Below are 13,867 nucleotides of genomic sequence, written 5' to 3'. Positions count from 1 at the left end.
TAACACAAATTCTCGCCTTAAAAATAGCAGCACAAAATGTTCTATTTACTCACAATATGAATGTAAAATATGCAGCATCTCTCACATGAGCCATAGAAACATACCGATACTATCTTAAAGACAAAGGAATTTGGTGGGAAAAAAACATCCATTGTTCTTCCTCTGGCGGGCAACATGTACTTAACAGCATTCTTGGTCTGGGAAAGACACTGCAGTTTGTAAGTCCTGTCCCCCCTTGGTATTCTGGCACACTGCAATACTTTTTCCTCACCCACTTTAAGAACCCCTCTGGTAAGCCCCGCGTTAGCCGAGCACCACGCAGGGTTATCCTGAAGGGGTGAGAGCAGCGCCTTTCCACGTCCGAGCACTCGGTCCGGCCAGCACTGACCAAGCCCTCAGACACTGCTGGGCTGCAGCAGCAACAGCGCTTGTGGCTTTTTACAGTGACCTGGGTGATACTGGGGGCAAAACGCCGCCCTCCTCCCAAGGAAACCCATTACAGGCTAACATGAAATGACAGAGGCCTGGGGATTCGAAGCCATTTTCGCACAGGGCTGTCCGTCTGTCCGTCTGTCTGCCCCAACAGAGGAGCCCCGCGCGGTGGAGGCTGCGAGGGGCCCTCCAAGGACAGCTGCTGGTGGTGCTGGGAGGAAGCCCAGGGCCAGGGCAGCTCCTGCTGCTGCCCCGGCACCGTGTGCCCACCCTGGTGCAGCACGGCCACCCTCCGAGGGATGGGAAGGACGTGTACGGAGCCAGGCCTCTGTGCGCTACCGCCGGGCACACAAACCTCACGCAGGCCCGAGCAGCTTCCCTCCCGTGGGGCTGAGAGGCCCCACAAAGAGGGACACGGCCGCATCCACCACTTCTGGAACTACTAAGCAGAAGTCCCCCCTTACACTCTCTCAAGAATTTGGGGCCATTTCACTGTCACAGCCTGCCATGAGGAGCTCCAGCCCCAGGTTTCTGCAGGGCTACAAACCGGGGCCGTCACCACGTAACTGCTGTTCTGCCCCGCTGGCAGCACCGCTGGGCTTGGCCTGCTGCGAAGCCCTGCTTCTCCAAGCAGCTGCTCTGATCTCTCTTTCCTGCTTGCAGACACCAGGATGAATGTGAAGAAGTACTTTGTCCGGGCCCTGCACCGCCTCCAGAAGGGCCCCGGCTACACCTACAAGGAGCTGCTGGTCTGGTACTGCGACAACACCAACACGCACGGCCCCAAGCGCATCATCAAGGAGGGGCCGAAGAAGAAAGTCATCTGGTTCTTCTTAACGCTGCTCTTCGCGTCTCTGGTCTTCTGGCAGTGGGGTATCCTCATTAACACGTACCTCTCCTACAACGTCACGTCGTCGCTCTCCATCGGCTTTAAGACCATGAAGTTCCCAGCAGTCACGGTCTGCAACGCCAACCCCTTCAAGTAAGTTTTCCTTTGCCTGATTTATGCAGTTGCATGTGAACACACGCAGTTACAGCACAAGATACACGGGGCTGTTCCTGTCTCAGGTATCATTGGGAGCAGCAGTGAAAATTATCCTTTGACTCACCAAGTGGCACTAAAAAACAAACAAATGAGAACAATGTAAAAACAAATGGCTTGGATCCAAAGCAGGGGTTGTGTGCTTGCGAGTTTGTCTGTTTCTCATTACTGTATCAGCTAATCTAATAATGGTTATTGCCTCCCTGTAAACTTTCCCTGGCTCAGAGAAAACTTGAAGTTCAACTAACTTGTCACAATCAAAATCAGTCTCGTGATCTCTCCCCACAATTCCTTTCTTTTTCCTCGCCATGAACATACCTCTTATCGCGTACACTCCAGCCATTAAGAGCTAGTTAAACAGTGATATCTGCTGTGAGCTACAGCAACATAATTACAATTTCAAAGGAGCAACTGATCTTTGCTAGGGTTGCTTCAAATTTATATCCACGCAGTAGCGTAGCGCAAGGTGAGATGCTCTCGCCTGAGGCACAGGGATCTGTTGTTTTTTCTCTCTGCTTGCTAAAGTTGTTTTGTGTAAACTGCAGTGAATTGCTGAAATACAACACAGGCAGCCCTGTGCCAACAGGCTGTGAGCGAGGTTTGCCAGTGAAGGACTCTGTTTATCTCCGGATGATTTTACACCCAGCTGCTGGGAGACGCGGCGCCCCGCTGGCTGCACAGCCTGGCGCTGCCGTGCAGCTCGCCTCCTGCAGCTCCCCACAGCCACAGCCCCACATGGGCCTGGTGCAGCGGCGTGATGGAGCCCGGCCACGTCCCGAGCGCCCTTACGCCAGCTGGTGCCCATCTGTTGCCCCGCAGGTACTCGGAGGTGAAACACTTGCTGAAAGAGCTGGACAAGCTGATTGAGGCGGCTCTGGAGAGGATCCTGCAGCCCACGCACGGGGACACCATCACACCCCTGCTGCTGAACGGCAGCGACAATGCCTCCGAGGGGCTGGATCTGGCACTCTGGAACCAGATTCCACTGGTGCTCATTGATGAGCATGACAAGGACAACCCTGTCATCGTGGAGATCTTTGAGACCAACAGGACCGCTCCGGGGAATGGGACTGCTCTGGGGAACGGGACCTCTCCGGGGAACGGGACCTCTCCGGGGAACGGGACTGCTCTAGAGAACGGGATCTCTCTGGGGAACGAGACTGCTCCAGGGAATGAGACTGCTCCAGGGAACGAGACTGCTCCAGGGAACGGGACCACTGCTGCTCCTCCTGCCCCGTCCAACTTCACCTCCGAAGAGAAGAAGTACAAGCTGGCAGTGAAGCTGGTAAGAGGGGGTGCGGTGGCGACAGCATCCCCGCCACGGGGAGGGCCGGGCGCAGCCTCAGTGGGTGCGGGCAGGGCTCTGCCTGTCCCTGTGCCACGCAGCAGCCCCCAGCCAGGGGCTGCCCGCTGCACCAGGGCAGGGCAGAGGGGGGGCTCTGCCTGCCACCTCCACCCCTTCCTCTGCGCCCATACCCAAAGCACTGGGGACAGGCTGCGGCCACATCCTCTGCCCAGCGCCCGCTGCAGGGGCACAGTGGGGGCACACGGTGGCCTTGCTTCCCCCTGTCCTGTTCTCCCATGGCCTCAGTCCTGCCAGGCAGTGTTACAGGCCGAGATCTTGGAAGCTGAGGCAACTGCAGCCTTCAAGAATTGAGCAAAACATGATGTTTTCTGTAAGCACGGTGAGGTAACCTCTGGGACTGATGGAGAAGCTGTCCAGCTGGGAAAGGGCCCCCGATCTAGCGGGTGGCATCTAGCTGGAACTAGATGATCCTTAGGGCCCCTTCCAACCCCCACTCCATGTGGTATCACTTTCCGACCCACCTGTTGAGCACGTTCAGATGTGGCCACCATTCCCTCAGCTCCTGCCTGGCCACAGCTTTGGTCCCTCAGGACCAGGGGACAGGGCTGGCCCGGGGCAGGAGCTGACTGTGTGTGTCTCCAGTGCAGCCACCAGGGCTCCAACAACTGCACCTACAGGAACTTCACCAGCGCAGCGCAGGCGGTGACGGAGTGGTACATCCTGCAGTCCACCAGCATCCTCTCCAAAGTCCCACTGCAAGAAAGAATCAGGATGGGCTACCAGGCAGAGGACATGATCCTGGCGTGTCTCTACGGGGCCGAACCCTGCAACTACAAGTAGGTACACACTGCGCCCTTCCTGGCACATCAGGAGTGGTGCAGGATGCTGAAGGCAGGACAGCTCTTTTATTTTTATTTTCTAGTTTTTAAAGTATATATAACAGCATTTCCCAGATGGTTTCTGGATGTGATCCTGGCTGAAATGGTATTTTTGGATAGTGGCTTGGTGTTTAGTTTGGATGGGCCATTTTGCTCAAAATGTTTTGAGGCTAGCAGCACTGATGAGACCTTCACTAGGAATTTAGCAATAATCGCTGCCAGCTCAGGTGTTGAGTCAGCACAGAGACACAGCCCTCAGTTACACCTTATCTTTTTACGCAAGGCTCTGAGAAATGCATTTTATCCATCACTGTTTCTTGTGAATGCCGAATTTATATATACAGTTTTAAGAAATTCAAGTGCACAGCAGCAACCCAGGCTTCAAGGAATCCTGCCAGCAATACCACTTCTGCAAAGAAGGCAACAGAGAATTAGTATCAAAGAATGAGATATAACACAAGCCAAAGCCTGTTACTATAGCTGAGATGAAGCCAGTATTTTTGGTCTCATCTGCATGGCAGGCTATTCTTTTCCATTACGATAGAGCATTATCCTCAACAGCTGTGCCTCGGTACATGTCAGTACCTGGCTTTTCTTTGTTTCCAACAGCAGATTGATTGGAATTACATCAGCTGAAATTTCTATTCAAGTGTTCAACAAATGAAGCAATTTAAAGTGAATCCCAGAGCTAGCTGCCAAAAGCCAGTCTCACCACATCCGTTATTTGATAACCCTTTAGTTCTCCCTGAGAGTCACAGTTTTATGCGCATGATTCTTCCAGGAATTTCACCCAAATCTATCACCCAGACCACGGTAACTGCTACATCTTTAACTGGGGCATGGACAAAGAGGCTTTGAATTCTTCCAACCCCGGAGCCGAGTTTGGTAAGAGAAAGCTCCACTAAAGAAAGAGTTAAAGGAACAGAAGCGCTGGGAATTATTCTGTCTCTCAATGGCAGTTTCTGTTATCTGTAACAGATTTGTAATTTCTTTTTCTCCAGAGCACTACAGCAGGGAATAACTGTTTTCCAGAGGGTATAAGTCCCCAGAATGGAAATCTGTTGCATAGAGAGAAGTAACGTGACTACAGTTAGCAGAAGTGTAACATCTGGATAGCCAAAGTATCTGAGGGAATGGCTGAACACTCAGTGAGATATTTCCATTCTGTGCATTTGCCATCATGCGTATTTACGCACGTGTAACCCTGCTGTGGCAGACAGGCTTGGGTTCTTCCCCCAAGGACTGGAGATTTCTGTGCACAGTGAGAGGAAAAGATGCTCAGGTGTTTTGTTGTTGTTTTTTAATAAAGACCTAAATTTTGATGCCATTCCTGTTCAGAATATTTTGCTTGGTGCCACAGGGCTGAAGCTGATTCTGGACATCAGCCAGCAGGACTACATCCCCTACCTGTCATCTGCTGCTGGGGCACGGCTGATGCTGCATCAACAGAAGAGCTTCCCATTCCTCAAGGATCAGGGCATCTATGCGATGGCTGGGACGGAAACCTCCATCGGCGTGTTGGTGGTATGTGTGGCATTCCTCTAGAGCAGATTGTCTGAGAATAATGTTATCTGATGGGACCGCCACCAAGTTTGTTTTAAGTCTTGGCTGAACTGGCTCAAACCAAAAGAGTCAAGGCGTGCTCTAGCTATGGGCTGGAAAAGTTTATGGAGACTTTTATGTAACTGTCCTGGCAAAGTGCTTTATTAAAGCCAAAATATTGAGCCCAGGTCATTGTTCCCTCCTCTCACACTATGTCAGAAGGTTCCTCGCTAACACACGCTGTTGGCATGTCACTCCAGAGCCCAAGTTTTGGCTGGTAACTCTGGCCAGGGCACCCGCTCTGGGCCTCTGGTTCTCCTAGAGCAGAGGTGCCAGAGCACAAGATGACAGCGATTCTCTGAGGTTTTTTCCAAAGCCAGCAGGGAATTACATACGGGAATTACAGAATCTCTGGAAAAGCAGCCCCAGGTGCTCAGGGGAGCAATAACCTCACGTTTGCTGTCTTGGTTTTCTTTCAGGATGAACTAGAGCGGATGGGCTACCCCTACAGTGACTGTACCATGAATGGGTCTGATGTCCCTGTAAAAAACCTGTACAGCGAATACAATACTTCCTACTCCATACAGGTAAAACATGATTTTAAATCAAACAAAGATGTTCAGGGGAACTCTTCAAAGCAGTTGCAGATTTTGACTGGCTTGTCAGGTTACTGGAGGCTCAGCAGTGATAAGGAAGGAAGCATAACCTAAGCATGGGAACCTTCTTTTCTGGTAATAAATCAGAACTCAGGTCTGAACACGCAGTAGCCCCGGGTTTGGAAACAATCCAGTGAAGCCACTGTATTTGCACTCTGTGTTGCAGGATCAAAACCTAATGACGTAATTATTAAAAGTTACATCAAACTATTACGAATATTGCTTTGGCAGACAACGCAGTTTCGTGTAACATACAGTCCTCATTCCTGTTCCAAAGCAGCTCACATAGCAAGGAAGCAGTATTAGTAATTTTTGCCTTATTTAGGCATGAAGTTTGTTTCATTTTGAGAGGGATGAAAACGGGCATTGCTGTAATTTTCTCAAAAGCCGTAACACAGAAAATCCCCCAGCATCTCTGTTGTTAGGCACCCTGGTACAGGCAACGTACCAGCAGAGCGCTGATTTGCAGACCAAAAAGCAAAATATTTTTACCTTGACATACAACCACGATTTAAAGCTGGTCTCAGCTGCCTCAGCTCAGCTCAGCTCAGCTCCCCCCACGGATGGTTCCTCTCACCTGAAAACATCAAAGTGAGAGGAGGTGAGCCGGGTGCCCCGCTCCCATTAACACATCCTGGCTCCTTGGTGTTACTCCTGAAGGGGTCAGTGCCTCGCTAGTGCTGCACGTGCCGGCCGCCTGCCACTTCAGCTTTCTCCTTCCAGGGGTCCTTTAAAAGAATACCTGATCCTGCCATGTCACTGAGGCAATTAATTTCTTTTCAGCTGTGAGAATGTCTTCTTCTACAATTTCCATGCTTGGCTGAAATCTTTTAATTATAAGGAGATCAACTGCAAGGGGCGGGCGTGCAATCATTACCTGTGTTCAACACGCGAACTTCTTTAAACTCCTGGGGTTGCTGAGCAGTCAGCACGCCCTCACGTGCCGCTGTGCCAGTGCCAGTGCTGTGCCCAGGTGACTGCGGTGCTAGAAGGCTTTGCTGAGAGCGCAGCTTGTCACGAAGCAGGATGCCTCCTGCTGCTCCGGCTGCTCCGGGCGGATAACAGCAACCTGGGTAACTGTTGTGCTGCTGGCTTTAACCACGCTGCTGCTCTGCTGCCCTAAGGTGCAAAGCAGCTTGTATTTTGTGTACGCACATAATGGTGCTACTGCCCTGACAGGGATAAACACACGGGAGGGATCCCTCTCCTGAACACGCCTCTTCTTTTTTAATCCTTCTCTCTCTGAGAGAAATAAGTCAATTTTTACGCTGAGAAGGGCTGCTTATTTTGTACAGGAAGCGAAGACAGACCTTTGTCTTTTCTTCACTTTAAAATTGGGATGAGAAAGTTGAGTGTTTGTAAACCTTGAATCTGTAATAAAAATGTAGTATAAACATCAAACACTGGTTAATTTGTAACAGGCTATAACATAAGGGAGAAACAGTCCTTAGGGGTGAGATCTGGCAATAAAGAAAACACCAAAAACATTTTTGGGGTTATTTACAAATGACTGAAAAACACATCTCAGACAAGTTGAAGCGGTTTGGTCTAGCAGGCTTTTTGCATTTCTGCCTTTATATAATTATAACAATTGGACCACGTTACCCTACTTTTTAAGACGCTTGTATAATGTTTAAGCAAATACTTGAAATGATTGCATTATTACTAAAAAGTTGCTAAACGCTGGCCAGGGTACTATGTCCGCATAATTCGTGTCACTTCAGAGACCTCTCAGCAACACCAGCCTTTTTTATCACTCCATGATTATAGTGAATTCTGTAAGCATTTCGTGTTACATAGACATTCTCTGACTGTCCTACCTAGCTGAAACTGTTAAATTCAATTATCTTCTCATAGACTTTGTTATTGCTTTGTGCATTGTTTCATGAAAAATCCCACTCCAATCTCTGATGATTAACTTCATGCCTCGCTGAGCTAATGGCAGTGTTGCAGCCCTGGACCGCATGCTGTCGGAGCTGCAGCTGTAATCCCTTCAAGGAGAGAAACAGATGCACAGATAAGATAATTCAGATTTCTAAAGCCTGCTCTTTTTGTTGAAGTATTTTTAAAGTCTTGGCTTTCAAGTGGAAACCAACCCTTTGTCAATATGTGATATAAAACCTGGAGACAACAGCTGTGTCTGTGGATAAAACAGAACATTTTTATTCCTTTTTGGAAACTCTATATTGCTTCCACGAAACCCTAAAATAATTAAGAATTGAGCAGTTCCCTGTGCGGCTGGGAGCAGGCATGCAGCTCCCTTCTACTCCTGCGAGGTGAATTACCCACGTTAACTTGCCACTACAATTTAGCTTAAAAACCAGAGTAGTAGTAAAAATGCAACATCAAGAGAAATGTAATTGCAGTGCAGCTATAAACATGATCGCTTACTCACCAACCTCTTCTTTCCATTGGAATCACTGCTCTGTGACAGACCACAAACAGTGCTGCTGTGAGGGGCTGCCACACTGTGCTGCAGCACCCAGAGACGCTTGGCACAGGCTGGAGGAGCATCTCTGTAGGATGGCTCCCATGGCAGAGGCAGCTTTCTCTCTGTATGGAGCTACAAAACCTTCTACTCGGTGCAAGAAATCCCCTGGAAGGAACGTGCCTGGGAGCTGGCTAATTCACATAGCAAACACGGACAGCAGCAACACAGAGATCATCAGGGAAGTACACCTCACTTCTAAGCAGCTCCCTCTTCCCTTTTTCCAGGCCTGCCTGCGTTCCTGTTTCCAAAACCACATGGCTGAGATCTGTGGATGCGGTCACTACATGTTCCCTTTACCCGAAAGGGTAACTTACTGCAACAACGACGATAACCCAGGCTGGGGTAAGAGCACGAACAAAGCAGCCTGTACGGCCTTCCCAGGGCACTGGCACGCAGGAGGAAGGGCCTGGGTGCACGTTTATCACTACTGAGAAATTAGAATTGAATCTATGAAATGAATATAATCCAGTAAGTGCGGTTCTTATCTAAACAGAAGCTTCGATTTTTTGTTTTCACCAAACAGCATACTGCTATTCATCACTGAGATCAAGTATAAGACAGAGACAAATTTGCATTGACTCTTGTAAGGAAACATGCAAGTAAGTACTTCGACTATTTCTGGCAGCTGTAGAGGTAAAAGAATCCCGCATTTTGTCTCCCAGCAATTCTGACCTCCTTAAAATTGCAGAAAACTGAGTGAGGTTGCTTATCTGAATGAGAACTGAAGTTCCAGTGACTTGTGTGTTAATGTTCTTTCCCCCTTCTTCCTAGCGACACGCAGTATAAAATGACCATCTCTATGGCAGACTGGCCATCTGAGGCTTCAGAGGTAACACTGATTTCTTGTTTTGAAACAGCCATTAATAACTACCCGTTCTTAACCACGTGAATCACTCAGACTTTTAGAGTTAATGCCCAGGTAGCAAGGGCCTCTTTGCTAAATTACACATTTTCAGCTTGCAGACAGAGCCTAACCCCAGAGCATGAGGCACGAGGGGTGACAACCCCGCAGCAGCATGAGCAAAGCTGAGTGACCACGCTCCCTGCCAGGCGGGCGCAGGCAGGGCACGGCACAGGCTTTCCTCCTCCGATATCGCTGGCATGGCACAGGGCACGGGTGCTTACCTGCAGCCCTGCCTTGCACACGCCGCCCGGTCAGGGTCTGCAGCGCACTTGCTGGGAGCTGTTGCTTGATGCTTTGTGCTGTCAGGAGCAGAGCAGCCAGGAACAGGGCCACCTGCCCACAGCATGAGGGTGGTGGAGGCTGCAGGGGCAGTCAGGTCTCGTGGGCTCCCTAAAAAGAGAACAAACACTCATTTGGACCGTGCACTAAGCACCCAGGATTACCCGGGATCGATGCTAGGTGTGCAGCCCTGCCTCTTGCCCCCGCCACGCACCAGAGGCTTTGCTGCCCCGCTGGCTCCCCGCCTCACAGCACGCCGTGCCCGCATCCTCCAGGCGGGCAGCACAGCTCCCAGGGCAAACCCTGTTCAGTACGGTGTGCCTCGTGACACGGAGTCGGTTAGAGCTGATTTCAGAGGAGATTTCAGACATGCACTGTGATTCAATTTATTCCGGCACATGGCCACCAAGGACTTCACACACAGCCCTTACAGAAAAACTTTATCTTAACAATCATCTCTAATCCTGAATTGATAAAACAACAGCCAGCACGGCTCTGCTACCGCTGCATAAACGCAGCCACAGCAACTGTGCTTGAGCAAAGGCATCTACAAGTTGCCAAGTGCAGGAGTTAGGAATGGGTAAACACGCACCATCTTCTGCCACAAGCTCCCGTTAATTGCCTTTGCCTCCTTCTAAGCACATGGGACGAGTGCCTTATGAACTCACCGCGTTAAACCAGAACGCCCCTGCAGCCCGACACCATCTGTGGACACAAAGTCAGAGTCAGTGGAGGCAGCGTGGTGACGTGCTGTAAGCCCTGCACAAACCACCGGGTGGGAGTGGGACGGAGGACACTCGACCAACATGTTACTCAATGTTTTTAATCCAATAGAGCTGGATTAAAACAGGACTACTCAGGACAGGTTTCTTACTGCCCTGGGTTCCTGCCCTGGCAAGTGCTTAGACAGGATGCTGTTCTCTGTTCTGAATTAGTTCTGTTTCCCTAGGACTGGATTTTCCATATTTTGTCTTACGAAAGGGACATGTCAACAAATGTGACCCTGGACAGGTAAGTGAAAAGCACAACCACTGGATCTTCTCTGTCGAGCCTGCCTACATTAGTTGAACGCGTGCCTTGGCCATGAGACAGAGCGCACACTGCTAATGCAGAAAGTAGAACAAGATTCAGCACACGCTTGCCTGGAAAATACATGAAGCAAGAAACGCACCTCGCGCACATCGTCTGCTCCCCACAGTAACAAACGGGGTCAGGCACAACCGTGAACGTGGAGTTAAATTAACATGAACATGAGCTATGCTTCCAGCTGGTCCCATCCAGCAGCCTGGAAGCTCTGAAGTGCTGCTCTGCAAGGGTTCAGCTCCGTAGTGCTGCCTTCGTCCCTTTATACTTATGCCTCCAAATTGCCAACAGCAGCAGCAGGAGGGGGTTACACCAAAAGCAGGGTGGCTGATGAGTTATCCCTCGATAACCTAGGCCCTGAGTTACGGGGAAGAAAGGAATGGGCAGGCTGGGGAAGCACAGGCAGCTCCCGTGGTGTTCGTTGCTCAGCATGCCTGAAAAGCCAGTTCTTGCGGAGGCCGAGGAGCCCTGCGTTAACCCACGTATTGCAACACAGCCTGGGCTGGTACAAAGCTCCAACCGGGTCCTGCCCTAATGCCAGGCCCTAAAAACAAATCAGAGCAAAACAAAAAGAAGATGCTTAACTTCTGCATGGTGAGCAAACACCTCACCAGCACCACCCAGCCTCGCCAGCAGATCCGTTTGTGCCCTGACTGGCTGCTGAGGGCAGAACCAGGGCCTGGGCTCCTGCTGCCCTGGGGCTGTTGCACGATGCGGCTGCTCTGTCCCTGCAGCCAGAGCACAAGCAGCACTGGAGCACAAGCAGCGCGGCGCTCAGGGGGGGCTTCAGACCAACTAAGGCAGCTGGGAAAAAAACACAGCGGGCAGCCCTGCAGAAGGTTCCAGGTGCACAAGTGCTTTTGCAGGAGCAGAGCCACATCCCTCCCCCAGCACGTGTCGTGCAGTGGGGAACGCTGCTGGGCTTCTCCCCGCAGTGGGCAGAGGTTCCTGCTGTTGGGCTGGGAGCTGCCCTCCCCCTGTGCAGCGGGCAGTGCATGCCCACGGGACGCCCGCAGCGTGACTTGCTCTGAGCTCCCGTCCTGTGTTGCAGGACCGGCATCATCAAGCTGAACATCTACTTCCAGGAGTACAACTACCGGACCATCTCGGAGTCTGCTGCCACCACGGTGAGTGCCCCGCGCTCGCTTCATGCCGTGCTGCCGCAGGGTCCTGTGAGCTCGGCACCAGAGCCCACGGCACCAGCAGCCCCACCTCACCTCTCTGTCCCGCTCTCCCACCTGCAGATTGTCTGGCTGCTGTCGAGCCTGGGAGGCCAGTTCGGGTTCTGGATGGGCGGCTCCGTGCTGTGCCTCATAGAGTTCGGGGAAATCATCATAGACTCCCTGTGGATCACTGTTATCAACATCATCGGCTGGTGCAAAGGCCTGAAGCAGAAGCGGGCGCAGGCGCGGTACCCGGACGCACCGCCCACGGTGTCGGAGCTGGTGGAGGCTCACACGAACCTGGGCTTCCAGCACGAGGAGGCCGGCCCTGTCCCCAGCCCAGGGGCCGAGGCGCTGCCCCCGGAGCCCGGCACCCCCCCACCCAACTACGACTCGCTGCGCGTGCGGCCGCTGGACGCCCTGGGCCTGGACAGCGACGCGGAGACCGAGTAAGCAGCACACCCGCTGCCTCCATGGACTGAGCTGCTGCTGTGCTCGGTTCACAGCTCGCTGAGCAGCCTCCGACGCTTTGGTAAAATCAGGAAGGAGCCGAAAGCCCTCGCTCTCCTCCCCTCCCCTAAAATGTTCACTGTGAAGAAGCGCTCTAATAAATCCTGCAATAAATCTCAGAGCCTGCGTCAGGCTCTGGCTTTAGCACACAGAGCTTGTATGAATCGACTGGTGATATAATAACCCCGCTTCTCTCCGATGAGCAGCCATGCGCACAGGCATGTGTGGAGCTCTTCCTCCTGGGCAGCTTGGAGGATGCCGAGCTCCTGGGTCTGCCCAAGGGGCTGCGGTGCCAGAGGCACGAGGAAGCAGCGCTGCAAGGCAGCGGCGCTGGGAGGGGACCCGGGAGCCCTCCAAGGTGCAGGAGCAGGAGCTGTCGTGGCCCGTTGGACAGAGACTGCAGCTTGTACTGCAAGTGTGTGCAGCAGCGTGGGCTGAGCCAGATCTGCAGGGCCCCAGACTGCTTTTGACTAGAGATCACCGTAATTCCATGTCTAAATGGCTCTGATGTAAACAGAGTGAAAAGAACATCCTTTTGCTGCTCGGAGGCTTCACGCTCTGCAGTCTGTTTGCTGCTCAGTTGTTGTTAATGCTCGCCCTGAGGTGAGCACACCGGTTAATGTGTGTCAGAGATAAGTACTCCAGACTTGATAAAGCTTCAGGCGCGGAGAGGAAGCACCAAGACATTTACAGTACCATTCTTGGCAATAAATAAACAAATTAATTGAAAAGTCTCCTTTAGAGAGGTTCCTGTTGGCAGAGGGTGGAGCTCAGCCTGGCAGGGTGCTGGGCAGCATCTCTGGGGCAGAGGGCGAGGGGCTGCACTCGCCTGACCTCGCTGCTGCCTGCACAGGGCGCTGAGCCCAGGGCACCGGCACCGGGCTGCTGGCACCGCGCCTTGCCAGGGGGCTCCGTGCCCATCGCAGCCACGCTGAGGATCTGCTGAAGTACTTGTGCAGAACTTCAAGAGGAAACATGATCGTGTGGTTAACTCACAGGACTGGGAACTTGATGTCCTGGGCATGGTTCCCAGCGTGGCGTGACGGCTGCGGGTCCCAGGGCAGCCGGTCCCTGCGCCGTCCTTCCTCATGGGCCCCGGCACATTCCCCACGGGTGGGTGCGAAGGTGGGTGCCGTGCCCCCGGGGGTGCCGGGGGCTCTCGCAGCACGCCGTGCTTGGTGGCAGCGTGCCGAGGGCTTTGTGCTGCTCACGGGTGGGTGCTGCCAGCACCCATGGTGGCAGCAGGGCACCCAGCTGCCCAAAACCACCAGGACAGCGCCCGCGTGCCTCCAGCGCTGCCCCTGCGTGGGGACAGAGAGCACCGAGTGCCCCGCAGCACGGCTGGCAGCAGCCCCCATGGCTGATCCCCCACGTTTGGACAAGGACCCGGCCCCAAGTACCGCATCTTGAGCACACTGAGCCATAAACCGTGACAACCACAGGGCCAGACTGGGTAGGGAGGAGATGCTGGCCTGGACACAATCATCTCTCTAAGGGTCCCCTGTTCTGCTTTCCCCCAGTTTTTGTTCCTGCTGTTTGCACTGCCCAATTTCTGTGTTTCTGCCAGGCGGAAGGTTCCTG

At 52.4% G+C, this 13,867-nt stretch overlaps 1 protein-coding gene across 1 annotated transcript; it reads left to right on the top strand.

Moving 5' to 3' along the window:
• Window positions 1–1,103: 1,103 nt before the first annotated feature.
• Window positions 1,104–13,020, top strand: SCNN1B (sodium channel epithelial 1 subunit beta). Its single transcript, XM_068699345.1, has 12 exons — window positions 1,104–1,414; window positions 2,294–2,759; window positions 3,423–3,616; window positions 4,440–4,543; window positions 5,019–5,182; window positions 5,680–5,787; window positions 8,572–8,689; window positions 8,871–8,946; window positions 9,119–9,176; window positions 10,480–10,541; window positions 11,665–11,740; window positions 11,858–13,020. Exons 1-12 carry the CDS (start codon window positions 1,104–1,106, stop codon window positions 12,227–12,229), a joined length of 2,109 nt encoding a protein of 702 aa, XP_068555446.1. The 3' UTR covers window positions 12,230–13,020.
• Window positions 13,021–13,867: the final 847 nt, after the last annotated feature.

Source organism: Anas acuta, chromosome 15, assembly GCF_963932015.1.
Source record: "Anas acuta chromosome 15, bAnaAcu1.1, whole genome shotgun sequence".
Lineage (NCBI taxonomy): Eukaryota > Metazoa > Chordata > Aves > Anseriformes > Anatidae > Anas > Anas acuta.
Note: the sequence above shows the minus strand (reverse complement) of the source record. Positions and strands in the feature narration are given on the sequence as shown.

Bases quoted from the DNA above. Each gene is read 5' to 3' on its own strand.
- SCNN1B (XM_068699345.1), top strand. From the start codon at position 1,104: ATGAATGTGAAGAAGTACTTTGTCCGGGCCCTGCACCGCCTCCAGAAG. The intron at 1,415-2,293 runs GTAAGTTTTCCT...GTTGCCCCGCAG, and splicing joins TGCAACGCCAACCCCTTCAA to GTACTCGGAGGTGAAACACT. The intron at 10,542-11,664 runs GTAAGTGAAAAG...CCTGTGTTGCAG, and splicing joins ACAAATGTGACCCTGGACAG to GACCGGCATCATCAAGCTGA.